Raw genomic sequence first — 27,460 nt, 5'->3', positions numbered from 1 at the left:
TTGATATTATTGAAACTTATATCAATTTGTAGTAATGACCTTAAGTTGTTTTATTAAAAATTATGATACAAATGTTGTTCAGTAAATACACACCTAAATTTATTGTATTATTTTGGTTAATCGTGATTTTTTTTCAAAAATAATGATAATTCATATATTTGTATTTAAAATTATTTGTTTTGTACAAATACACATGTTTAAGGTTCGGGAGAGGGACAAAGGCTTCTATTGAATCTATTTCCTTAATATCTAAATATTTATAAATTTGGTTTACATACATTGCCCGGGAATCGATTTCGGTCGGTACATAAAATGTATAATGTTAACATGTTTACCCAGGTAGAACATTGTCAAGATATTGTAGTGTTAAGTCAGCGTAGGATAAGAATTAATCATATGGCCCATTTAGAAAGAATGGTAGTGAAGCTGTTTTCATTCAAGTACTCGCATGATTGAATTTCAAATCATTTTGGTGAATGATTATTCAGCAAAACATGGTATTGTTAACAGCCGACCGTGGTAATTTTACCTGTGATCTTAAAAAGGCCAGCGCTGACTGATCCTGATAATTTGATATGCTTGCATAGCCCCAGTTGGTGATTTCATTACTTTCTAATATCATGCAATTTTGTTTTTGCTATTGTTCAAACTCAATTGAGTGTTTAGGGACCAAAGCCGTTAAATTCGAAAACAGAAACAGTCTAATTTTGATAGAGGCACAACGAGAGGGGTTTGTTAGAGATACAACCAATGATAAAGATAATTTGATGCAATGGATTATCATCCGAGATCAGTCGATATGTTCAAATTTTCAATACTTGAATTAATCATCTCAAAAAAAATCAAATATAATTATTTGTCCGGAATGGAAATAACAAACAGGAGTTGATTCTGTTTTATTTTAGCATTCATTAATCCAAAAGCAGTTAGAAAATATAAAGATGCGGTACTTTTGTTGTATTGATTACAAACAAACTGATGCTCATATTGATACAAGCAAGCTTTAGTACAAACGTATGCAATTAAAGTGACACGCATATTCAAAATCAATACAAACACATGTATAGCAAACATAATTTTTTAGTGATAAACCTTAAACTACTTACTAAATAATGCATTCATGGAAAATATTAATAAATTATAACAAAACTGTACCCTTGTATTTAATAGCTGAAAACACAAAAATATTAAATGATTGGTGAATGCTAAAAGATTTACTGTTATCTACTATAGTTTCATAAGGTAGAAATACCATATTTTTTGCACCTTTCTTTCAAATTAAACACGGTCTCCTTCATAAGAACCATTGTTTGTGATATTTATTCATCCTTTTTTGTATATCAAAACAATTGTATTAAATGTGGTAAATCTTCTTTGGGAATAAGAGTGCATCTTTAAGAATTGACGGTTACCTTTTGTCCCTTCTAACATCTATATATGTATTGGGGGTTTGTGTAAATCGCATTGGGAGATTGTCTGTTTTTAGCAGCAGCATCGTTAATCATATCTCCTTCACTTATCCTGAATGATATTGGGATGCGATGTTGAAAATATATCAATATTGGTATAGACATAAAATAAATTGAATTGAAAACCAATTCATACTTTTTGCATAATCCTACTGTATATTGAAACACATATTAGCATAGTAAAATATTTATTGAAACTTACTTCAGGTAAGCAGGACATTTGTATAACAAGTACATACTGATATCAAGAAACTTTTGACATTCATCTGGTCATAACTAAGTTTAGCTCTATCCTGGTTCTGTAAAACTAAAATCGTAAAATCGTACTACGAAGTAGACTTTGAAATATTGAATGTCTTACAGGTATTCCTAATAAGTTCAGTGTGGTCAATATATCAGTATACCTCATTACCTCAGCATACCGCATTTCCTCAGCATACTCCATTACCTCAGAATACCTCATTATCTCTGCATACCTCAAAACCTCAGCATTCCTCATTATCTCTACATACCTTATTACCTCAGCATACCTCATTATCTTAACATACCTCATTACCTCGACATACAGGTATTACCTCACAGCATAACATCAGCATACCTCATTACCTCAGCATAACCTCAGCCTACCTCATTACCTAAGCATACCTAATTACCTTAGCATATCTCATTACCTCGACATACCTCATTACCTCAGCATAACATCAGAATTACCTCAGCATACCTCATTACCTCAACATTCTACAAAATTCAACATAAAGAAACCTTTAAGCCAACTTGTCTTCACAGAAAGTAATACTTGAACCCGGTTGATATAAAGTTTGGAAAAAGGAAAGGAAATTTACATTACGTATATTGAGAAGCAATCCCATCCTATTTTATGCATATCATAGACGTCGACCTATTCCGAGGTCTAATTACACCCCAAGGAGTTTATTAAAATAAATTATGTTGATGCAAAATAGTAATGCAATACTTCTCAATAAATCAGCTATGCACTGTGATATATATATGACTTCCTTCAAGTTAAGACTATGTAAGTTAAAGTTTGTATATGCTATTAAGGTCCCATATAACAATGGTCCATTTTAGTTTATTGTTACCCGTAGCTCAACAATTCGATCATTTACTGCGTTCATATAATACGTAATATACGTTATAGCCACTGTATTGGTTTTGTGTTGTGAGAATATTAAAAGCCCCATGATCGTGTCCGAATTCTGACTCATTACAAGAAGTTCACTATAAGTCCATTTTTATGAAAACAAACAGTGAAGACAGTTTCGTTGTTGACATTTGATGTGTAAGATTGTTTAACGGTGGAGTATCCCAGTTTTTAATTGGTATGTGAAGTTTCAGCTCGGTCATTCAGATAAAGGATATAATCTGAATGAATAAACATCGAATCTTTGCTCAAGAATTTTCTTTTGCGCCTATTATTGTTTTGTAAGGAATACAATTTTATCAATATGTTACCAGTTCCCTCATTGACGGTAAGTTATGTTAATTTCAAAATCAGAACCGCTTAATTAACATATGCAGTATTTCATTAGTTTCAAGTTATTGTTTATGACACATTTTTGTTGTTTATTTTTCAGTTAGGTAACTTCAACTGAGGTTTAATGCAGTTCTTAGTGATGTTCATCTCTTAGTTTGCGGTGAAAATATCCCTTTTTTACTTTTAGTGTTGTTTTTTTCACAGAAAGAAATCGATAAGTGTGAAGAGAATACTTATCTTTTATTGTGTTCTTGTCATGATTGAAATATTCATTATAAATTTAGTCGGTATTTTATGTGTTTCAATAATATGTTTGGAAAACAAAATAATTTGTATTTCATTGGTGTAAGAGAAAGGTGTTGTGTTTTTTGTACAACTTAAATAAATATCCGAGTATTTTTTTTATTTTTGAAATATTGTTTTATATGATTGCTTGATATATTAAGCGTCGATGTTGCCAAACACTCGCCTGAGGGTGCCACATGCAGGTTGCTAAACAACTAAGTGGTGACTAATTTATGATGCGGTAAAGCCCCTCGCCGATTTAAGATCTCATATTTGAAGCATGTGAAAGTATTGGGGTTATGACCCGTTTTTAACAACAAGCATACAGATCAACGCTGGCATCCACTTTAAGTATTTAAATTAGAGATGACGGAACCGTGATCAGTTTATTTAATATATAATTGAAGACAGTGCTGTATCCATCGGTTAACCGGAAACGTGGTATATAAACGCCCGACGGTATAAAAATCGCGTTTTTTGGCAAATCGATCGTGATGTGAATTCAAAATACAGCGAAATGTTGATTCACCAATGATTGCCGATGTCATGTTATATGTATTCATGTATTCCATGACCGTCTCCGTGGCCTAGTGGTTAAGGCGTCCGGCTACGGAGCGGGAGGTTTGGGTTCTAACTCTGGCTGCGTCATACCGAAAGACGTTAAAAGTTGGTACAAGTAGCTCCCTATCCTGGCGCTCGGCATTTAAAGGTAGGTGTTGTACTCAGTACTGGTTTAACTCAGGAAAGTTGAACACCGTGTATCGGTGCTTTACACCGAGCACGTTAACGAACCAAGGGGTCTCTTTGAAAAAAGGGCTGGGGTATCGCATCCGGACTTCCTTGTAACCCAGCATGTGGACCATAATGGTGGAGCTCATCACGGTCTGTCGTAACCTGAATTGCTGGTCATCTGAGCGCCATGCTAAGCCACATTGTCGTGACGAGCCTTCTCTTATGTTGTACATGTGTTGAAGAATTTCAAATTTCAAACGATCTTTATTTTCTTACAATATTTTGGATTGGACACAATGTAGCCATCTAATGGTATTGACAATACTGATATATCCGGGAAAGTGACACTCGTTGGATCATAATTAATGATTTAGTATTATATGACTTACCTACATTTTCATAAGTTGATATTCAGGATGTGGTTGCTAAACTTTTTAAAACTGCATTTTTGAGCTATACGAAATAACAAACATCCGCAACTTCATTCTCGTTATTTACATTTTTACCCATATTAATCCTTCACCTCACTATAATATAATGCGAAGAAATGTTAATATAACTTATAACCATGGTTTCACATTCTAAGTCGGAAACCACTTGAATAATGTGCATTTTTGTAACATAAATGTATCGTCATAGTCTTTAAGATAACGCACTGTCACTTTGATTTGCGGCAATCCTTGTTTTCACCTGGTAATCACAAGATTTGCGTTTCTGCAGGGCTATGACGTCATTTTTACTATTGACTACTAATTGAGTAGCTGCTTTTAAACCGCGAAAAATGTCTTTAAAAAAGATAAATCCACCACAAACAATCTTGAACACAGCAAACAACGCAGTTTTACTATTCCAAAATTAATTTCTATAGAAACCCACCATATTTGACACAAAACATCCTTAAAAACCCGACGGCCACCCCATCTGTAATGCACACACGTGATCTGAATTCTTGAAGTAAGACAAAGCTTAATAAAGTATGGGTACATGACCCATAGTCTTAGTGCCAAAATAAAGCAATAAATGAAAGTTAGTTTCTGCTTAAAGCACTTCCACAGGGACTGATAACTGGTAAGAGTACAAACTTTTATTTTATATGCTTATGTACAAAATGATCAGAGAGGAAGGCACCTTTGCTCTCAAGTCATCTGGAACGTTCAATGACCTTGAAAACATACACAAAAAGGCAATTTCGTCTTGGATATAAATTATACTATCACTCATTACGAGTAATTTAAATGATGAAATTATAGAATTATAGCTGGCCTACTTAAAAAAAGGGCCGACACAGACCGAGCCACCTCCCTTTCCCTCAAGGCCACCAGAGCCGCGAAATTTAAATTATAAGGTGCTTTTTAACAAAAACTATCTGCTATAGTCGAAATAATTAATATGATAGTAATCGTTATATTCGTTAATATACCGAAGAAGTTCCACGTTCTCAGAAATTCTAGTTGCACCAAAGCCGTCTCTAAGTGCTAAGTAAATATTTGATAGAAACACCGCAATCGCAGACCGCTATAACTCATATAAGTGAAACTATTTATAAAGGGAACATTTCCGCCATTAAAGCGAATAAAGCAGATCCTTCATAAGCAAAATATACCAGTATCCCAACCGTTTTATTAATGTGGAAGGCGGCTGAACGTCTTACGACTCCCACACTAAAGAAAAGGAAACATATATACACATCCACAACACATGACTTTGCCGTGTTTTTCCGAGGTTTTTCGTTGATTTTGTTTAGAATTATCACGTATTTGTTTAACAAATAGCTACATAACAGTGCAAAACATGTAAAAACAGTTGTGAATTAACATTGAACAAACGCAGCCTACAGCCTAAACGTCCCATGTAGTGTTTTAACTTACTGCTTTGAACCTAAATAGTAATAAAAAAGTGCTGTTCTGGATACAGTACGATGCGCAACCTGTGCACCTGTAATTCAATTACATTGCCACTTTAAAAAAATGGCCAAATCTGTATATACCCCTCATGATTTGCTGTTTCGTTTGTGTTGGTACATGTATTGACAAATCATTCGCCAAACTATACGCACCATCACTTAAGTGTGCACCCATGAGGATGGTTCCAGCTTGGCCAGACCCCGCCAAGCCACACCAAGCATCCATATCCTCTGTGGGAACATCATTTTCAGAAGATAGAGGGGGTAACATCGGGACCGAGCAATTATATCTTTAAAATCAATAACATTACCCTCAATGCCGTTTCCATCTAGGTTTGTCAGCGGTATCTGTGGTGCCAGAGGTATCTGCGGTACCAGGGGTATCTGCCCTGACTGCCTTTGCCGCCGTGCACGTGGTTGCTCCTTTTCTCGCACATTTCCTTCATAGCTGACTCAGACGTATTAAATCGTGTATTTTTTTATTAATTTTTAATTTAATTAAATAACACAAGTAAAATTTCAAAGAGCATTTTCATTTCGGTCCGCACACCACGAGTTTTGCAATGAAAATGAGATTCACGATTCATTGACCGGTTTAGTTTTGGTCAAAATTGTACCTTAAACTACTGTAAAATATCGCGAACCAGTCCGTAATAACTTTATCGATAGCGACCGTATATTCCAATTGCTTAGTAACGTGAACAACAACCATTAAATTTAATTTCGCGAAAAAAAATAAAATTTATTTCTAATCAAAATAAATTAACATATTTTTATGAATTAAATAGATGCTTATACTTTTATTCATTTGATTGTGCGTATGAATGTGATGCTAACCATGGAAAACCGTATTGAGTCAATACGAATGGAAAAACCCACCTGTTACTATATCTGTCTACATCAGGCAAAACGGTATTACTAGAATGGAGTAAAGGTTAGTTATTTTTTAATATTTATCTGTCGTTATTTAATAAAATCTAAACATATTTGAAATTAAAACAATATTATTAGAACACCTGACCGGTAAAAAACGCATTAATTATTTTAAATGTCACAAATGATTAAAAACATGTCACTTTTCATTGTTTTATAGAATTTGCTTTTTTATTAAGAATCCTCCTTCAATGGTAAAAAATGAATGTTAATAGTAGGAAAAATGAGGTATATTCAACTCAGCACTTGCTTTATTAACAATGTTTTCTTCAAGTTAAACTTGACAAAACATGGAGAGAAAAATACATCATACCTTTTTTGTTATTAGTAAGAAAGAACTTGGAAGGTTTACCTTATCAATGATACTTTTACAGGATTAAAGTGACAATTGTGTGGTCTCTTATTTCGTAATAACGTATAACCTTGCAAAAATATCCTGTCATAAATTTTCAATATCTTCGGTAAGAGTCGTGTTGGTATTGTGAATGAAGAATATTTATGAACGTTAATAGGTTTCATCCCTTTAATGATTGAACATATCATTCGCGTTTGGGCAGACAAATAATGAGCTTAAATATCCTGCTTTATTTGTTAAGAGGACACATTAAACATATATACACATGAGGTTTAAAGCTGTACTCTCACAGATTGAACGTTTTGACAACTTTTTTATTTTCTGTCGAAGAACGAGCCATTTTTTTGTGAAAATCCATGGAAACCAGTTATATAAGACTACTGACCAAACTTTAGATTGCAGATATTTATATTTAAGTTCAAAAATTGATGTTTTATGCGTTTTTCTTCAACTTTGGTCACGGTTTAAGCCATAAAACATTACTTTTCGAACGGAAATATGAAAATCTACGATCTGATTTTCTGTCAGCAATCTTTTATCATTGGTTTGCTGATATTTTCGCAAAATTTTGCTCTTTCCAAGACATAAAATTAAAAAGTTGTAAAAATCTGTGAGAGTGCAGCTTTAAACCTTATAAAAAACCTTGGGAACTGATGTTGAATGTGTGCGTAGGGGATTTTACTAGCGTAGCCGTTTACAAAACTCGATAATACACCACAGTAACGTGATATTTTAACACAGATAAAGCCTATGTTTGAAAAAAAAACATGATGCGAAAATTTCCATATAGCTGGCTCTATTTATACTATTTTTGGGATTCCTGAAAGGATACAACAATGTACGATCCTTTGCCCATCGTCATTATGTGAAAACAAGGACGTGAAGATGTGTTGTGAATAGATAATGTCTCGAATACTATTGAAATATGTTCCTGAGGTGCGTACTCGTTATTTGTCTATAATTTTCAAATTATTATGTATCACTTAATGAAGTTAAAGGAAGGTTTCTGTTACGATTCAATTATTATATTCTAGAAGTTTGAACATTTTTTTAAATGGAAAAAACAAACTTTCCAAAATAAATGTACAGTAGCAAACAAAGGAATCAAAGATTTTGAAGCGTACTTTTATTGCTTTTTGGGGAACTTGAAAGGGACAGTACACCAGATTGCCACCAAAAAATGTTTTCTCTGTAACGAATCTCCGGACAATTATTTAACAGAATTTGTTTGATATCATAATAGTAAAAAAAAGTACCAAAATGTAAAAAAAAAATGTGTCGGAGACCAGGTTCGAACCCGGTTCGCCAAAAGTGCAGTCACGCGTCGTATCCACTGAGCTAAGACGGCTTACTCTATTCGTGGTGGTGTTAGTAGTTTATACTCCTGGTCCCGGCGTGAGCACATTGAAGGGTCCCAGAGTGAAATAACTCTATTCGGGTGTCATAATTAAGCTATATACCTAACTCGGTAATATCACGTGATAACACCGACTAGCCAATCACGCATAAGGAATGAATATTACTAGGTAGACATACCCAGTAATCTTTTTTTAATGGAAAAGTACGAAATAACTGCTAAACTTAGAAAAATTGTATTCAATGTGGTACTTAAGTTAATAAGGTTCAATGCATTGTACACATTAATACCAAGTTTATGACAGTTTTTGACAATTTTCTTTTTTTTCTTGCAAATTGATCATCTGGCTCCGATTTCTCGAAACTTCTTAAGCTTAACAGGCTTAAGTCGCTTATTTCAAGTAGCCATAATACATACTGAAAATGGATTTTGATAAACGAAAATTGGTTTATTCTGATAATCATACAGATTATTCCTACATAATTTCCTAAAATTCTTGAAGAATTAAATATAACACATTTTATAGAACAACACAAATAGTGAGATTAGCTTAATCCTGTTACTGTGAAATCATTAATGTTCGTGGGGCATTAATCTTCGTGATTTTCGTGGGTTGGGTGATCCACGAATTCAAGATCCCACGAAATATAAACCTTTTATTCACTTTTTCAATTGACTTGTTACGAACATACTCTAGTATATTATTTACAGAGGTCGCAGTATACAGTGTTAAAACCTGTCTCACTGTATAACTTACGATCATTATTCTGTTAATATATTATAACTGCCTTTAACAAATAATGAACCAAATCAATTTTATGCAGCAAATGACAGTTATAAGCACGTGTTTAAACGTGTGCTGTTAATGAAAATCTTCAAGTTTACAAGATGTGCGTGATGAGTGTCCATACTCGATTTTTTTTATTTAATAAAATAATTAATCGATTACTAGTACATTGAAGGTTACTAAGCACCGAAGGTGACAATATACGCACCTTTTCGGTGTTTTCACAGTTTGCAAACTTCTTAATTGACATTCAATGGCTTCCCTTATCTGTATTTATGATCAGAGTACATCTTCTTTTATTACCTTTATTCCCAATTAAATCGATAAGTGACATGGGTATATGCACTAATTGGCATGTCGTACCACATAAGCGAGTGTCATAAACCGAGTGACATAGAAGACGAAAATCACGGGCCAGCGCGTGGATATTATGCAGACGATCTAGGACGATCGCATCTTCGATTTTTTTTCAAAAATGAAAATCCACGAATTCAAGTACCCACGAAATTGTTTTGTTCGGCCATCCACGAAATTTCATGCCCACGAACATTAATTATTTCACAGTATATGGGACTTAAGAAGTTTCGAGAAATTGGGGCCATTTGCACAGTTGCTTTAAAGAAACAATAATGTTTGTAATACACATGTTGTTGTAGGTTAATTATTTATGAAGGTCGGCTACTGACTCAATTGTTAAGAAAGCAAAACATCAGCAATTATGAAAACAAATTATAACACATATTTCATAAGTTATAAGGCTTATTGCTATTCCGAATAATTAAGAGTTTTAAATCACATATAGAACGCTTTGTTCGTTAAGAAATTTGATTAAAGCAGATGATTGGGAACGTTCATTTTGAAAAAATATAATGGACAAATTCGTATAGATGAACTCAGAGCGCCTGGCAAAACTATTAAATAAATAAATACTGGGTTAATCGCCTCATAACGGTCACTTAAAACGATTTAGGAAACCACTTAGGTTGGATCGGACTAGAAATATGTGCCATTTCCGTTGCCTCTTAGAAGGAATCAACAGTTCGCAACTTTTCAAAAGGACTTTATATTGCGATATATTTTTTTAATATTAATTTGCCTCTGTCTGCATAATTTGCGCATACAGCATACAATATACATTTTTTTGTGTTGATGCAATATCTTTTCAAGTAGAGTTAAGCGATGGAATTTGGTTAAAAAATAATGGGTATTCAATCTGAATCGTCCAGATTTTGCCTGCTTGCATAAATCAATAATCTTAACTCCATATGAAATTGTGAAGGGCCTGTATTTTAAAATTGCTTATACGATGTCAGCCGACATATTTGTCATTTACCATTACTATTTTACTGAAGTTTAAATTTGAACATTTTCGGCTCCTAAATTGCACATTTTGTTAACAGCACACAATGACGTGAATGTTTCAAATATTAATAATGATTAATAGTTTAATAACTATTTTGTGGTTATCTACATTTTACGGAGTAACACAACACCTTGTTATTACATTCTAACATAAATCCTATAAATCTTCGGTAAGAGACGCAAGGGTATTGTAAATGAAAAGTGTTTATAAACATTATTAAGTTTCAGCTGGTTCTTTCATTGTGAATTGCATCAATACATCGTTCAACGCTTGGGCAGACAAATATTGAGCTTAAACATTCCGCTCTAGTGTTAAAGAAGTTAACATTCCGCTTTATTGTTAAGAGGTTAACCATTTCAAACTCTTCCGAATATTCATGTTATCCTGTACAAAATAAGATTTACGGAATGAAGAACGTAGAAAAGTGCAGGGTGCTTGGACAGAAACGGGTTATCGTGCTGATAAAATTATTAAACCTTTCGTTTATCAAAGTAGTTTTATGTTTCTACATTCTCATATGTTATGTTGATATAATGATACAAGTTTTTGTCACAAAGCTAATGAAAACAATCACAATAATTAATTGTCAGGACAAAGGGTGCAAGGTCGATCTCATGAGGGTTCGGAGGGGGGTCAAAATGGACAGTAGAGGACAATTAACAGCACAATTATAAAAAGTGTCCATATAATTCCTCTTTATTAAAGAGTCTTTAGCCAATCTGTTTGCTTTCTAATGAGTACTCGGACTTCTGCATGTGATGCGCAGTGCTCTGACAATAATAAATAACATTAATCGATCTTTTGTTGTAATGGGTGTAACACTAACCCCCTTAGAATTAAATTGATATACGGATATTTTATAATAATATGTTTGAAATATAATCTTCATTTGCCAATATTTAAAGGTAAGATACACACACTAATATGTGTTTGCACAATTTAAGTTGTACATTTATTAGGTTTTGTTTTTGAAACGTGGGAGATCATGTATTATAATATTATATTTAAGACTTCACTATGTTTTGTCTCATTATGTGAATTAATAAGTGGAACCAGCCCTGAAAACAGAAATAGGTTTATAAATACTGGCGATTTATCGTTACTTATTTACATAGATTTAAGTCAGACACACCCTGAGAGAGGACACCTTTAAAAGAAGCCCCATCGTAACCTAGGCTGCCTGCGTACCGGATAGGCATTTCAGGTAAAGATAGGCGTTCAGGCACCTGCCATCCCCTCACTAACACAGCCATTAAGATAAACGGATATGAACATTGGAATGAAATTTCAAATGTCTTTTTTCTTTCGTCTTTAAACACTCTTGATATATCCATGTATTTTTTAATTCTTGTACAGGCGCCATGGCAGACAATTTTTACAGACTTGTTACATTTTTGATTGACACAACAACGCCTATCCTGCAGGATTTGTTTGAGGACTGTGCTATAAAAGATACAACGACCAATCAAAATTTTACAACTTTACAGCAATATCTTTTCAACAAAGAGCAAGATGTAAGAACGCTTTTGAGCAAAGAGAAATGGAAGTACAAGCAGATTTATCCAAAGGGCAAACCTTCCTCTTCGTTAGATGTCACGGACAGTGCCAACTTGGACGTGTCGGTTTTATCTTCATTGCTTTTAGGATTATACGGAGGATTAAATCCACCCCTTTTAGCACCCACGACATCTATGGACATTAAACAGATAACGGCTATTAGAAATAGCAAGTTCTTGGCTCATGGATGTTCAACAACTATACAGTCAGTTGACTTTGAAACCTTGTGGAACCAGTTGAAGAAGGCGACAATCTCAATCGCTAGACTACGAAGTAACAACAGCTATACAACTGCAACCGAAGAAAAAATTAAAAAGACCCTTATTAGCAATATGCCTGGAATGTGGAATTCCTGTGCGAAATGGTTTACAAGTGTTGTTGAAGAGCAGGCAGATACTATACAATCGATGCGGACGTTTTTGGAAACAGGAACAGAAGTGCTTTCATCTCCATCAGGTATTTTAAGTTCATTTACACACTATTTAAATACAATTTATTGGTAATGTTCGTATAACCACACAATGCATGCCAAAATAAGTATTGCACATGTATATATGTGATGTCGATTTCCAAAACTTTTTTTCTTTTATTCTTTTTCAAGGTACAGAACAACAACGAGTGAGAATTGTAAACGAAAAACATAAGAAACTGCAATGTAAGTAAATAAATACATGGGCAGTCTGTTAATAGATTTCTAGGAATCCCCATCAATCAGAAAATAATATGTATCATTATAAATCACCGCGTAAAATCCGGTGGTTTATAGATATGATTCAGCAAAACAAAAATTGATAGTTTACAGTTGAAAATATCAAATTGAGTCCCGTTCTCAGTTCTAAGACACAATTTCGACGACGTCCATTTCTGAAATGTCGTTGCGTGCGCATACAGATTGGCGCTACGCAACTCGTGAAATACAATCGTTTGCTCCTTACTCGGTAACATATACTACGATCTCACACTGACACAAACAATTATTCCCTATGTACCCGTATAATTTCAAAACGTTTATCTACATACACGATTCAGCAGTTGTAATTTATCCATTTGCTTTTGAACGAGACTTTCATATGAGTCATACAATTTGTTGTTACAGCCAACTTCAAGACTTTACTTTACAACAACCGGCCCGTGCATTCGGATCAGTTGTCAACAATGACGGAACTGATAAGAAGTAAACTTATCAACAACATACCTGTTGTTATTACTGGTGTTGAACGCGCCCTGTATGAAGAAGTAGCGTTGACTGCTATAAGACAAATGCCAAACTTTAATGAAGAATTTTGTGTCACAATTAACGACCCACACGAATGGAGGGAACTTGAAGAACACTTTGTTAACGTTGTTGTCTTTAAGGATCCCTTTGGATTAGACACGCTTGATAAGTCTAATACAAAAGCAATGAATACAATATTTCAATCAATTGCAATCAGAAGCCAGAACGGTTTTAGTACTGTGATTTTGACAAAGAAATCTGTTCTCAAAGAAGCTTTACTGATTGTTTCGCAAGAAGGAAGTGAGATGTTCTCCGATGAAAACATATTTGAACCGGCTGGGACGGAGTGGTATCCAATAGATATGGAAGGTGACACTTTGATTTTATATAAAAATAAAAATACAAATATTTTATAACGTTTAAAGAAACTTTATATTTTCTGTTCAACCGGAGTTCTACTTCAACCAACTTTTAAATGCTTTGCATTGTTGCGTAAAAAAATGCACTTTTTCAAAAAATATTTTCTTCATTTTTGAACTACAAAAGAGATTTACGTCCCGCATCTCTTTATTTGTTAAATTGTCAATAAATTGTGATATCCCTGCGGTCATCATCTTCGGTGACACAGTCATTACATTCGTAAAAATCTTTTTTGTTTGTGATTGTCAAAGGTACTAATATCAAACATGTTTTTTTTGTTTACCTTTGCAATTCCCATATCTCTCCAAATAGCATATGTTGAATCATTCTTCCCGATTGACGGAATTGGAATCTGCATGCAATGGTCATATTTTATCAGTTTAGCATAATATTGATGATATATTTGAAATAAGTTCTGTTTTCTTTTAGCACCCATTCGAGGGACTCATAAACGAGTCCAACCTTTGGGCCAGACGCTGAAAAACATGCTTGGTAATAATTTTACTATACTATGATAAAAATGCTGATCATATAAGCGATGCTCCTATCAAATACCGACCTTGAAATCGGACGTGAAATGGCGATTTCTGTAATCTTTCAAGGCTACGAAATAATACTAATAAAATCCTGTTCGTTATTTTTAAATATCATTTTACTACACATAAAACTCTTTTAAATGATAACAAATAAGACGAAGTCATCAGCTAAATACATGCAAATGCGTGTATAATCTGTTACCTAGCAACTGCAAATCTGGGTTTCCTTTGACTAAAAACAAAATGACGACTTCCCTGGTGTTGCATAACACATGAGTGCAATGCGTTCTAATTAAAAATATAGCACAAACTTGTTTTTCGAATTATTTGAAAAGATCCAAAGTCTACAACTTTTAACACGAGACCTATTTAAGCTTCATGCTGTTTCATAATATTGTGGATGTTTTGTTAATTTTGAATCTTGTATTTAATATAAAATGTTTGAAATATACCACATCTTTTAAGCATTAGGGGTTTCAATTATTTACAAGCCTTACAATTCATGTAAATGATCCGACATTTGTCGTAAAGATTATTTTATTAATTTTCAAGATTATTTTAAATAGGAATTCTACTTATCTAGCTTACTATTAAACTCATGGAATTATTAATAATACGTGAAAAACTACAAAATGATTTAAACACATATTGCATAATTGTATTCATTATTTTGTCAAGATATAAGACCGTATTTTTCAATCCTCTTTTTCTTATATAAAACCTATTTTTCTGTTATAATTTTATGTTAACGAACGAACAGTACGTGCGAAACACAAAAATATTTTTTGTTGAATTATGGATATTAAATAACGTATCAATTCATTTTCGAAGTAGGACCAGTCTTGTCGGCAAAGGAGATATAATATGTTCTTATGTGTGGTATCTCTTAAAATATATATTAAAACAATATGAACATGCATGCTTTGCTACACATATGTAAAACATTAAACATCGTTAGAATAAATAATCAATTGGCAGTGGGCCCATGGCTCAGGATCTTAGAGTTAGAGTTCAAAACGGTATTTTATTCTTCTTTTAAAACAAGGCCTGACTGCTAAGGAACATGCATGGCTCAACTTGTGATTTGCAGTATAACTCACAATTTTTGAGACACCTGCTTCATCTGTAATTGGTCATTTAGATTTATTAGCACATCATTAAATACTTCACGTTTAAAATCTAACAAAATACACCGTTAAACACACTCTGTTTAATTTACAGTATTAAGAGACATTTTACATGAGATTTTATTTTCAGGCATTTCGTCTGTATACTTAAGGAGCAAAGAAAATAAGGACTTTAAACAGGACAACGATGTGTTGACAGGCCTTGAAACACATGGCAGTTTAGTTATAACAGGCGACGAACCGAAGGTCGTTTCTTCCTATGTTGCAAGTTTGGCAACAAGAGATGAAGGAAAGAATGCACTTGTACTGAAACGTACAGCTGACCTGCGATACGTCGAGGTAGGTGTCGTGAATGTACTGATAGTAGAGCACTTTGCCGGAAAACATGCCCTGAACAAGGTCAAAGCCAGACAGTGGCTTGAGGAACTAGATATGCTTAAGGCTCTTTCACAGCAGCGGAACACGTGCGTGATCCTCTCTTCAACAAATGCCGTTTTCAAAGAAGCAATGAAAACAAAGATTGGGAAAACCCTGACTCGCCATCCGCTGCTTGCAAACGTAGTGGACATTTCGAAGTCAATAATCCATCAAATTGTAAAAGAGGAGATTTCTTCAGACAATGGAGGTAAGCTACGCCCACTAAATAGGAATCTAATTATCTTGTACATGTTTATACTATTACAAACAAAGGGCTCATGATAATAACTATTCTTTAAGAGATAGATGCAAATCTTTTTCAATATCTGTAACAAAATCCTTTTAAAAATATAAAAAAATATCTTGTGGGAGGGGGAGCCATAGGATTTGGAACCATTTTTACATTTTTTGCGTTGTTTTTTTCCCAAGGGATAAAACATGATATGTCTTCAATACTCTCTGTTATGAACGTCAATAACGAACTATCATAACTTCGTTCAAAATTAAGCTTGAAAAATGGACATTCGATAACAGACGAACTATCAGTCGTCGAATTCGGAATCAAAACTGAATCATCAGAACATATGAATCAATATGTTAACGACGTATATAAGTTAATGGTAATAATAATATATAAAGTATAAGTTAATATGCTAATTGGTAGCCTGTCTCTTGATAGTCATCAGTAGCAGTACCGTTATTTTGAGTTGAATCTTTTATATATATTTTTGTTTATGAAACACTAGACTCGATTATCGCCAATTTTGTATTATAAGATAAAACACACTGATGTCTATATCGTTGTGACTAAAGTGTATTCGTCTATATCAAAGTATATCATTTAAATTACATGAGTCATTTTGACTTGCATAGTTTCATAGAGTTCTGATACACATGAACATCAAATTTGCTAGTTTATTTTTACCCACTACGTAATTGTTTACACTATTTTTTCAGAGGCTGATCCTCTCCCTCTCGAAGAATCTTCTGACAGCATGGCGATTGAAGAAAACCAACCGACTCCAAAGAAAAGGTAATTGTATAAAATCTTCAATCAAAAATATACACACATATGTATATGTGAAGTAACTACAGTTATTAAGCACCATAATCTCACCATTTTCAAGCAGTTGTTTCATAAGAATACTACTTCAAATAGCGTAAAATGTCAAAACATTGTAAGCGACATGTTATATATTTCAGTTTGCTCAATTTACAATTACAAGAAATAAAGGATTATTTGTTTTGTTTAAATGTCAGTGTTGGTAATTCAAATTCGAAGATCTGGACGAGTTTGAATATAACATAAATATTGCTACATTTGCGTGCAAGTGCTCGTATAGGAGTCCGCCTCTCACCCTATTGTTTGTTGATTTGAGCCTCTGCAATGGAACTTTTTTATGCCATCTCAAAATGGACACAAGTGCTGGCTTTACCCAACGGACTCGAGAAATGATTCTATGAACTATAGGCTTTACTTACAATCGGGCACATATATACTTACTACCCTTTTTAAGGCAATTTCGATTTTCTGATTATACTGACATCATATAAAACGTTGAAGCTTTCAATTTCTTTTACAGACATGGCATTAGAAAGTCCTTTAAAGAAAGTGCAATACGACAAGTAAACCCGAATAACATTGAAATCAATCCAACATCAGATACAGACAAAAGGCGGGGTTTAATAAAAAGAATGTGTCTCATTGAAAATGACCTGCTTCTGATCGATCCTGGCAACACAAACTTAAAAATCATTACTCATTCGCATGAGGCAGCAATTGTAAAAGAACTAGTTATCTTTGACGATGAACCTAGCTGGCTCGCGACATTGCCGCTTAAAGATGAATGTGATTCATATACTGTAGCTGTTGGATTTATCTCTTTTATAAAGTTATTTAAACTGACGAAATCGGAAGAATACAAGGTTGAGTACACTGGAGATATTAAAACCGATTCAAAGATATTGGATATGGTTGATTTCAATGGGCAGCTCGTTGTTGGTTTATCTAAAAACTTTTCTAGGACAGACGACTATTCAAAACTAGAGGTGATTGCTTTGTCAGGAGAGGTTGTTAAGAAATTTCCACCAAGTATTTCCGGTACGCCGGTCTTTGAGTATCCGAAATTTGTAACTAGGGACTCGCAGCATTCAAAATTGATTGTATTTGACGTCAGAAAGAGGCAAATGATTACGCTATCGTATGTAAACGGTGCTGTGTTGACGATTATACCGTATCAAGAACTTTTCAGTAAGATACATGACATTGGAAGACCTGTTTCGACAGAAAATGAGGTTTGGGTGTTTTGCCAAAGAAAAAAACAATCCAACTACAAAGTATTAGTGATAAACCAAAAAGGCGATGTTTTTTGTCAGATTTACGAACACATGTTACAACCTGATATCCAAATGGGTTGTATGTGTTTACATGAATCAAAGATATATGTATCTAATAATTATGTTATTACGGTCTTTGACGATAAGAACTAAATAGTCCTAACACCTTGATGCGGAATTCTAGGTTCTTCACTCTGTATATTTGTCAAATGTAAACAAAACATTGATTCAAATTCAGATTAACTAACGTTTGACGTGATAAAAGTTAAATGTCATGTATTGGATTGGAAGATGAATTTGTCTTTAAATCCCGAACCTGTCATTCCGCTCATTAGCCCTATATAGATACACTTTTATTTTCCTTGAGGAAACTAAAACACCCATACTGAACAGAACAGAACATTAATTCCACTTAAGCATAAAAGGTCATTGTCACAATGCAAGTGTTGGGAAAGGTATTAAAGTATTTCCCATCTACAAAACAGAATAGCCAGAAATGCGGAATCTCAGGTTTTAACTGTATTTACTTTGTAAACTAATGGTTGCAAATGTGAACACTGCGTGTATTCAAATGGAGACTAAGTTACGTTCCATGCGATTATATATATGATTTGTTTTCTGACGTAATTATTTCTTCACTCAATGATACTAGTTATGACGTAACGTCAGCAGAATGGAATACATTCATATCATACCCGAGTAGAATATATTTTTCTGTTGTTGTTTTCTTGTAATATGTATTGTGTGCGGATCTTTGATATGCAAAGCATAACTATATTTGTTCTATCTCAAACGTGCAATTCTGCTAATCGTTTCCTTAGGTGACTTAAAGCTGCACTCTCACAGACTGAACGTATTGGCAACTTATTTCTTATTTTTTGTCTTGGAACGAGCCAAGTTTTTGCGAAAGTCCATGAAAACCAGTTATATAAGACTCATGACAAAAGATCAGATCGCAGATTTTTTGTGAGCACTATTTAAGAGTTTGTAGCCTGATAATAATTACCTACATACCTCTAGAATAAAGTAAATAAATGTATAAGTGTGTTGTACAATGTATCATTTGTCATTTTTACACATTTTTAAAGATGAACTCTTGAACAAAAAACTTTCTAAAAATAAATAAAGATTAAGAGCTCCCTCCCAATTTTACAAAACATAAATGTGCCTTAAAAGTTAACGGTCAATTCAACCTAGTCATTGTTATAATTCTAGCGTAACCTGAATTTAGTACTCTTGTCAGATTTACCTGACCAACATGGAAACTTTATAAAACCTCAAATATCATTTTTTTATGTAATTTCATAAGATCCTTTTGGTGATGTTTTGTTCTTTAAGCACAACATATTCGGCCTCTTAAATAGTTCTACATCTGGAGTTTCATCGCACAAAACAATTCCACAAACATATTGTATAATGTATCAACTTTTGTCATTTGTTTGATATTGATGTATTTGCACATATGTTCACCAATGATCACAGTGTGTGTGTACCAGGTGATAAATTACGTCATAAAGCTACGTCGACAGGCAACGTTTTGCTTTGAATGATGACTTTAAGCAAAGATGTATTTTCCTTTTTCATTAAAATTGTAAATGAAACAAAAGGCAATCTATGCCCCACAAAGAGCCAAGACGTTTTAAAATCGAGTTTGGTAAGGTGATTAGTTTCCTCAAAAAACTAAAAAAAATGTTTCGACAGTGCTAGGTCAGGCGGCGGGTTTGTGAAAAGATCTATCGGAGTGTTTGAAGACTATAAATAGATTACTTACTCACTTAAGTAAAGGACCGACGGCTGGGCTATGTAAGCAACGTAGACTGCGCTTTGTTTTTTTATAAATAGTGAATGTATGGTGAAGTTATTTTTTTGTTTAAAGTTTTCACTTTAAGCAAACTATTGACTTCCAAGGTAGTATTTATGACGTAATTTAACACGTGGTATACACCCCCTGGACTTTATGTCTTTGAACTTCTCATTCCCTATCAATACGCCGTCTGTGGTAATACCCTATTGTTTTCAACTCTAGTTTGTCGACCTTATAATGTATGATGATCTGTGTTGTTGTGTCGTTTCAAATAAATAGCTCAAAAATTAGGCGTGTAATTCAGCACGAGTGATACTAACGGCAATATAATTGAACGTAACATTAGTATGTTCTATTACAAATCTATATATACACACATTGTCATATTCATGTAATTTTAAACAACCGATTCAAATGTGTTGTATCTCTACTTTCCCTATGTAATACATATATTGTAAATAAATGATGTTTAAATATGATTGATGTCGTTGTTTCCACGTTTTTGGAAGAGGTACTATGTGAACAAAACAAAACAGAACAGATATTATAGAAGAGTTGTACAATGTACATCGTCTACATATACATGCATTTGTATATGTCATGTCAACGTGTATGTACAAAGTGCAATAAGCGAACCGAGTCCATTCTACTCAAAATAGCTGATAGTCTGCCTCTAAATTCATTCCAAATATTTTACACTCAATATTGTCAACGTTATTAAAGATTGGAGAGAAAGCTTGGTTATCATATTTGTTTAACACGCAATTGTGTGTACCGCTATAACAGAGAGGACAATTGTTTTAGTGTAAGATCGTAATATATTTCACTGATCGAGCTAAAAATGACAAGTTCACGGGATATATTTCAACAAACTATTTCTTTGAATTTAATGCCTATCATTGGAGTTAACATTTATTTCATTAAACTTATAGCAAAACGCGTCATAATGGAATTGACGGGTTTCAATTTTTGTCCTAACCTTGAGCGCGCTGGTGTTTGATTTGGAATTTAGAGCGGGCTTAAACTTCAAAAGAGTGAAAAATATAAATTTGATATTTTCTTCTGTATAAAACAAAGAAGTCACAATTCGTTTCACTGATATAGAGGATATTTGTTGAATTCAGTGTATGGTCGTATTTTATTTCACGAGTTGTCTGCAAAGAAATGATCAAGTGTTATCATATCTACCGAGCCGGAGTGAAATGATCAAGTTATCATTCACCAATATTTTCCATTGATATGCATGTACATAAGTGTACAAAACTGTACACTTCAATATTTAAAAAGGCTTTGATCATTTCAAAGACTTTTGTCAGAGCGGTTGAATGATTAAGACAACATTGAAATAAGTAAGAGGTTGAAGTGCTCATTTTTGGCTGTGCGTGAATTTGCTTTAACTTAAACATTGATTTCGTAATCTCCACTATAAGTTACAAATAACAAGTGAAACTGCAAAATGCACATGTTTCATAAAAACATATTATATGAATATTTATAAATATGGCTGATATTCCTGAGTCGAATCCTAACTTAAGCCGAGACGTCGTTAAATAACAAATGTTTATGTTGGACTTATATTTGATTTATTCCTACATTTGTATAATATGTTAAAAATGATATGTGTTACATTTCATTTGATTGTTTTCTGGATGTTTGTTTTGCATATGGCAATATAAAACATTTATTTAAATTTTACTTTACTAGCCAGATTATAAACGTACTAACTTCAACAACTTGCCATTGTAATTTTTTTGGTATTTATTTGAATAAAAGTTTACAAAAAACCGTAAGTTTATAATGTATACTAAGTACTCTTGAGTACGTTTTGTTGTGTAGAAACCATTACTGGTGTTTATTTTGAGAGACCGTGAAATATACCCCTGGTGGGGACGGGGACCAAGGCCTCTTGGGTGGGAGGCGGACACCTATACTACCCGACCATTCTCACCCTGGTGGAGATCGAATAACAACTGTATCTTAACAACTCTCTGACTATTTACTTACATTTTTTAATCGTATCATGAAAAAATACATACATTGTCGTTTTTACTCAATATCTAATGTATTCAATTTAAGTGAAGTATTAAATTGTAAGAACTCTGAGACCTTAAGGAAAACAGCATTTTTTGTAAACGAATCTAATCATGTGTTCAGTAGTATTTCTTTATATCATTACTGTACCGATTATAGTGTATTTTAATTCAAATATATTTGGATTTGTTTTGTTTCAGAAATATAATAATTAAACTAGCCACATTTCCCTAACTAACTTATTATAATTGTTGTATAATGATTAATTCCAAACCTGTTTTGAAGCCGAAATTAATCCACCTCTATATACTTCTATCCACATGTAGTAATATTGAGTTTTCCCATTCTTTTACTTAAATGTAAACTGTGATATAATAAAAGAACATTGAGTTGAGTTGAGACTAAAAAGAACAAGGGGGAAACATTACAGCCACATCACATAACGTATGAGTCATGTCAATCTTGGTTCTTTTTTAACATTTATGTAAAAAGATTGCCTCTGAATGCAACAATATTGTGTTACAGTAGTGGACTGTTGACTGTACTGTGAAATATAGGGTAATGGCGCCTCCAGCTATAATATCTCCGCGGGGCAAATTATGAAATATTTTTCCAATAAGAAGTCAAGGTCTTTCATATATATATAGTGACCGAGGTATTTCAGATATTTAGTGACCGAGGTATTTCAGATAAAGTGACTGATGTATATCAGATAGATAGTGACCGAGGTCTTTCAGATAGATAGTGACCGTGGTATTTCAGATGTAATGTGACTGATGTATTTCAGAAAGATAGTGATCGAGGTCCTTAAGATAGATAGTGACCGAGGTCTTTAAGATAGATAGTGACCGTGTATTTCAGATGTAATGTGACTGATGTATTTCAGATAGATAGTGATCGAGGTATTTTAGATAGATAGTGAACAATGTCCTTCAGATCGATAGTGACCGAACTCCTTCAGATAACAAGTGACAGAGGTCCTACAGTCAGAAAGTAACCGAAATCCTTCAGATAGAAAGTGACCGAGATCCTTTAGATAAAAATTGACCTTACTCCTTCACATAGAAGGTGACCGATGTCCTTCTGATAGAAGGTGACCGTACTCCTTATGACTAAAAGTGACGGAGTTACTTCATATTAAATGTGACCGTATTCCTTCAGATAGAAAGTGATCGAGGTCCTTTAAATATTTAGCGACCGAACAACTTCAGATAAAAGGTGGTCGAGGTCCTTCAATTAGAAAGTATCCGAGGTCCTTTAGATATATAGTGACCGGGGTCCTTTATATAGTTATTGACAGAGGTCCTTCAGAAAGATAGTGACTTAGCTCCTTCAGATATAAAGTGATCGAGGTCCTTAAGATAGATAGAGATCGAGGTCCTTTATATACATTCTGACTGATGTCTTTCAGAAAGATAGTAGATAGTGATCGCTGTATTTTAGAATGAAAATAACCGACGTACCACAGATAGAAAGTGACCGAGGTAGACAGTGATAGTGATTTGTAAGTGTGTTTTTAATTAATATGTAGTTTAAAATATTTAAAGCTTCATGCTGAAGTATACATTAACACATTTCTCCAATGATTATATGAAGACTCTAAAACAAACCTACGTATCCTACCTCTTTGAAAATGATGTAGTCCCAACCAAACCATTCATTTGTTTAGCCTTATGCAAATATCGACTACCGATGTTTGTTAAAACGCAATTATTTACTTTTAAAGTTTAAAATATTTCAATTGATCATTGTAATTGCTTTATGAACAACGCATCTCTCCGTTTAATATATCGAGTCATTGCCAAAAAGAGTGAAATATACCAATTTAATAGTTTCACTCATTAGAAGAGTAAAATATCAATTTTATTGCATTGATATAGACAATTTGTTTTTTTTGTATTCAGTGTAAGATCGTAATTTATTCATAGAGTGGTCTAAGAAAACATATTTTCACAAGTGACGTTTTGTTTTAGTTCATGCAATTATCGTGTTTATTCAATATATTACGCAAAATTATTGCGGAAATAAAAAGTAATGTATCACGTAGAAATACAAGTGAATGAAACTGGAACGTTCGACATGTTTTAATATATTAACGAAGAATTTCAGCAGATTGAATCCGAAAAATGTAAAATCAACGGAAATCTATGTTCAGTGTTCAATAAGTCTTTTTTCTATAATTCACTTTCGCGCAGAATCTGGCTTCTACGGTTTTTTTCGGTGACGAATTCATGGCGCTCTGCAGCCGCAGGATGTTTTGCTGTTGAGATAGCGAATTTGTTTCATATTTATAAAAGTTGAATGTCACGTTTCCGTTAAATGTTTGATTTATGAAAGAATCTCAGAGGAAATGTCGAGAATGTGCCCCAAGGTGCTTTTGTGAAGGATGGAGCACAGATTCCGGAAGTTTTATTCGACGAAAATATGTCGGAAATTGCGATGGCCTGCTTGGTTTTCAATGTGCTATAATTGTCACGGTTTTTATTGCCGATGATCTAAATTGCTTCATTAGGCGGGACTCCTTTATCGTTCAGTTTTTTTGACAAGCCTTTTCCGAGTATGACAATATTTTTAAAAAGTAAACCGAATTGATGAACTGATGAAGGTAAACAGTTTAAAAAGGAAATTAGTCAAATTTAAATATGCGTGTGCAAACATGTAAGCGTTTAGAGTTTGTTGGAGAAAATGATTTACAACTCTATTACTAGCACACGCGGCAAAGTTAATACCGATACCGATATCTACCAAGCTGCCTAAATGTAACAATATGTTCCATGAAATAGTTCATACATAACATTGATAATTTATTCTTGTTTATATAATCAATCAAAACACATATTTGTTTTATTAAAAACAATGCATACTCTGATAAGGAAAATTCGATACGATTCGGCCTTTGTGTCTGTCGCTGCACTACAGCCGACAGCAAACTTGTTACATACATGTACTTTTTCAATTCAAAGGAAACAAATTTTACAAATATGGAAAAAAGTAGTCCCGAAGTGCAGTGAAATTTTATCATTTCACTCTAGCCAGAGTGAAATGATCAAGTTATCATTCACCAACATTTCTATTCTTTCATCGATATGCATTAAATAAAAATCTCTATTAAACACAGGTAACATATAATTAAATGAAACAAAGCGTGCTCATGTACAGTTTTCAAATTATCAGTTTTAACTACTTTGAGCCAATATTTAATAGTTGGTTAAAGTGATATTCTCCTAGTTCACCAAAGATGCATGAATTAAATGCGTATACGGCTTATCCCTGAACAATCTCTTTCATAAGCATAATTTTAAAAGAACAACACAAAAGCGTTTTTATTGTGCGGTTATTCTCCTGACATATACATAATAAGACATCCATAACCTTGAAGCTTTACTAATAGCGTGTTCGTTGTTATGGGCAAAGTTATATGTGTAGTTGAATATGTGAAATGAAATCATTGACAACGTCAGTGAGGTCGCCATTATTGGTCAAATGGTCTGTGACCAATAATCGACCACGCATAAGAAAGAACACTTTTAGAAGACTTTTAGTGTTAAAGTTAGACATTCATGTACTATTATATATGTATTTATTTATATATGTATGTATAAGTGTACAAGTAAATACATTCTATCTAAAGTGATAACCCACTTTGATATATCATCCATGTAAAATGAATCTTAACGCACAGCTATCTCTCACATTGTCAAACAGTTCATTATCAAGGACGAGCAAAATGGCTGAAACTAATTCAGGTACAATTTGGTTTGCAATTACAATTATATCAATGAATTATGTTTAAATAAAATAAACAAAATCGCATTGCAATGTTGTAAACACTTATACCTAACTGAAAACTTCAATATTCAAAAATAGCCTCGATCATTTCGACATTTGTATCTGATCCGGATCTTTAACGTTAAATGTATTAACTTTATTGACTTTGATCAGAGCAGCTGAATGATTGTGACTGCATTGAAATAAATTTGAGTTGAAGTGGTCATTTGTATAAAGGATATCTTCGGGTCTTGTTATAGTTTCTTCCTCTAGGTGACCCATTGATTTTCGTATTCAACTAATCATTTGGGAGTGTATGTCCGTAGCTTTTCATTTTCTTATTCAGTGTTTTGCTGTGAGAATGGAAACTTTACACTTACTGATGCCATGAAGGGGTCGTTCGATGACAATGGGTTCGTCCTTGTAAGGTAATAATGCATTGTTGTAATAACCCTGTATTATAAATGGTACATAGGATCTGCCATGAGTCGACATGTAATACACAATTGTATTTTTGTTAAAACGATATATTTGTAAGCGATCCTTTGGCGATCCTTTTGCATAATTCCTGGACGAGTTTGGCACCATTTTGTATAATATTATGACACATGCTTTTTCCTGATACAAAATGTGAAACAAAGGTTTATCTAATGAGGATTTCTAGTAATAATACAACATAAACATTAAACTTTTAACACAATTTGTTTTGTTTTTAAATTGTGACGTCACAATCGATAATATGACGGAAATTCGTGTTTATGGAGTCAATTCCTGTTTTGATAAAGAAATTGGAAAACGATTTTTTATTTAAAAGTACCCTTTTTTTCAAATGCATCATTCTGGAATAATGCGACACAAACTTACAAATGATCAAAAATCAATCTATACCACATTTCCTGTTTCAAGACCCAAGGTTTGAATATTTTGGGAACTTATGATCTTAACAAATAAAGGAGGGCGTTTTCCTTGCCAAAGAGGGTAGGTATAATAACAAAAAAGGACTCAAAAAAGGGTACGTTGAATGTATCCAAATTTTTGCTCAGAACCGTAACCTAATTATATATCATTTTGAATTTAAAGCTCTTTTTGCGTTGACCGCTCGTAAACTTACTGTACGTGAAATATAAAAACAAATCAGAGGATTTTGTTTAATTGCATCATACGATTTCTTCATTTGTATTTACATTACAGAAAACTCTTCTCAAACAAAGAAGTGAAGCACATCGAGAATGCATTGACAGATGGACCTTTCCAAGACTATACATACGGTGTAAGTACTAACATAACACTTATTAATCCTTACAATTGAACAGCCTAGTTGTCAACCAAATAATCAGTTGAAGTTAATTAGGATCATATTCGGTAAATAAATATTAGCATATTGTTGTTGTATCCATCTAATTAACTGATAAGTTTAGCAAAACTTGAGTTTGAGGAAATGTTACAGTCCCAAATCTCAGTTTACAGTAAGGCTAGTAGCGCACTTGGAATCAATAACTCTTGGTGTAGAGATTATGTTTAGACCAAACGGCATGTGTGCAACGACATATTTTATGAAGATATTGATA

At 33.4% G+C, this 27,460-nt stretch overlaps 1 protein-coding gene across 10 annotated transcripts; it reads left to right on the top strand.

Annotated features, from left to right (window-relative positions):
• The first annotated feature begins 6,753 nt into the window (after positions 1-6,753).
• Positions 6,754-26,310, top strand: LOC128224017 (uncharacterized). 10 transcript variants are annotated; one of them, XM_052933605.1, is made up of 9 exons: positions 6,754-6,818; positions 11,795-11,883; positions 12,036-12,692; positions 12,838-12,891; positions 13,333-13,821; positions 14,302-14,364; positions 15,666-16,160; positions 16,910-16,985; positions 17,536-20,572. In XM_052933605.1, exons 3-9 carry the CDS (start codon positions 12,041-12,043, stop codon positions 18,440-18,442), a joined length of 2,736 nt encoding a protein of 911 aa, XP_052789565.1. In that variant the 5' UTR covers positions 6,754-6,818; positions 11,795-11,883; positions 12,036-12,040; the 3' UTR covers positions 18,443-20,572. The 10 variants fall into 10 exon arrangements, with proteins under 10 accessions (XP_052789565.1, XP_052789570.1, XP_052789567.1 ...); XM_052933610.1 differs by having other exon boundaries at positions 6,788-6,818; positions 12,167-12,692; XM_052933607.1 differs by having other exon boundaries at positions 6,798-6,818; positions 11,802-11,883.
• The last annotated feature ends 1,150 nt before the right edge of the window (positions 26,311-27,460 follow it).

This window comes from Mya arenaria, chromosome 17 (assembly GCF_026914265.1).
Source record: "Mya arenaria isolate MELC-2E11 chromosome 17, ASM2691426v1".
Taxonomy (NCBI): Eukaryota; Metazoa; Mollusca; class Bivalvia; order Myida; family Myidae; genus Mya; species Mya arenaria.
Note: the sequence above shows the minus strand (reverse complement) of the source record. Positions and strands in the feature narration are given on the sequence as shown.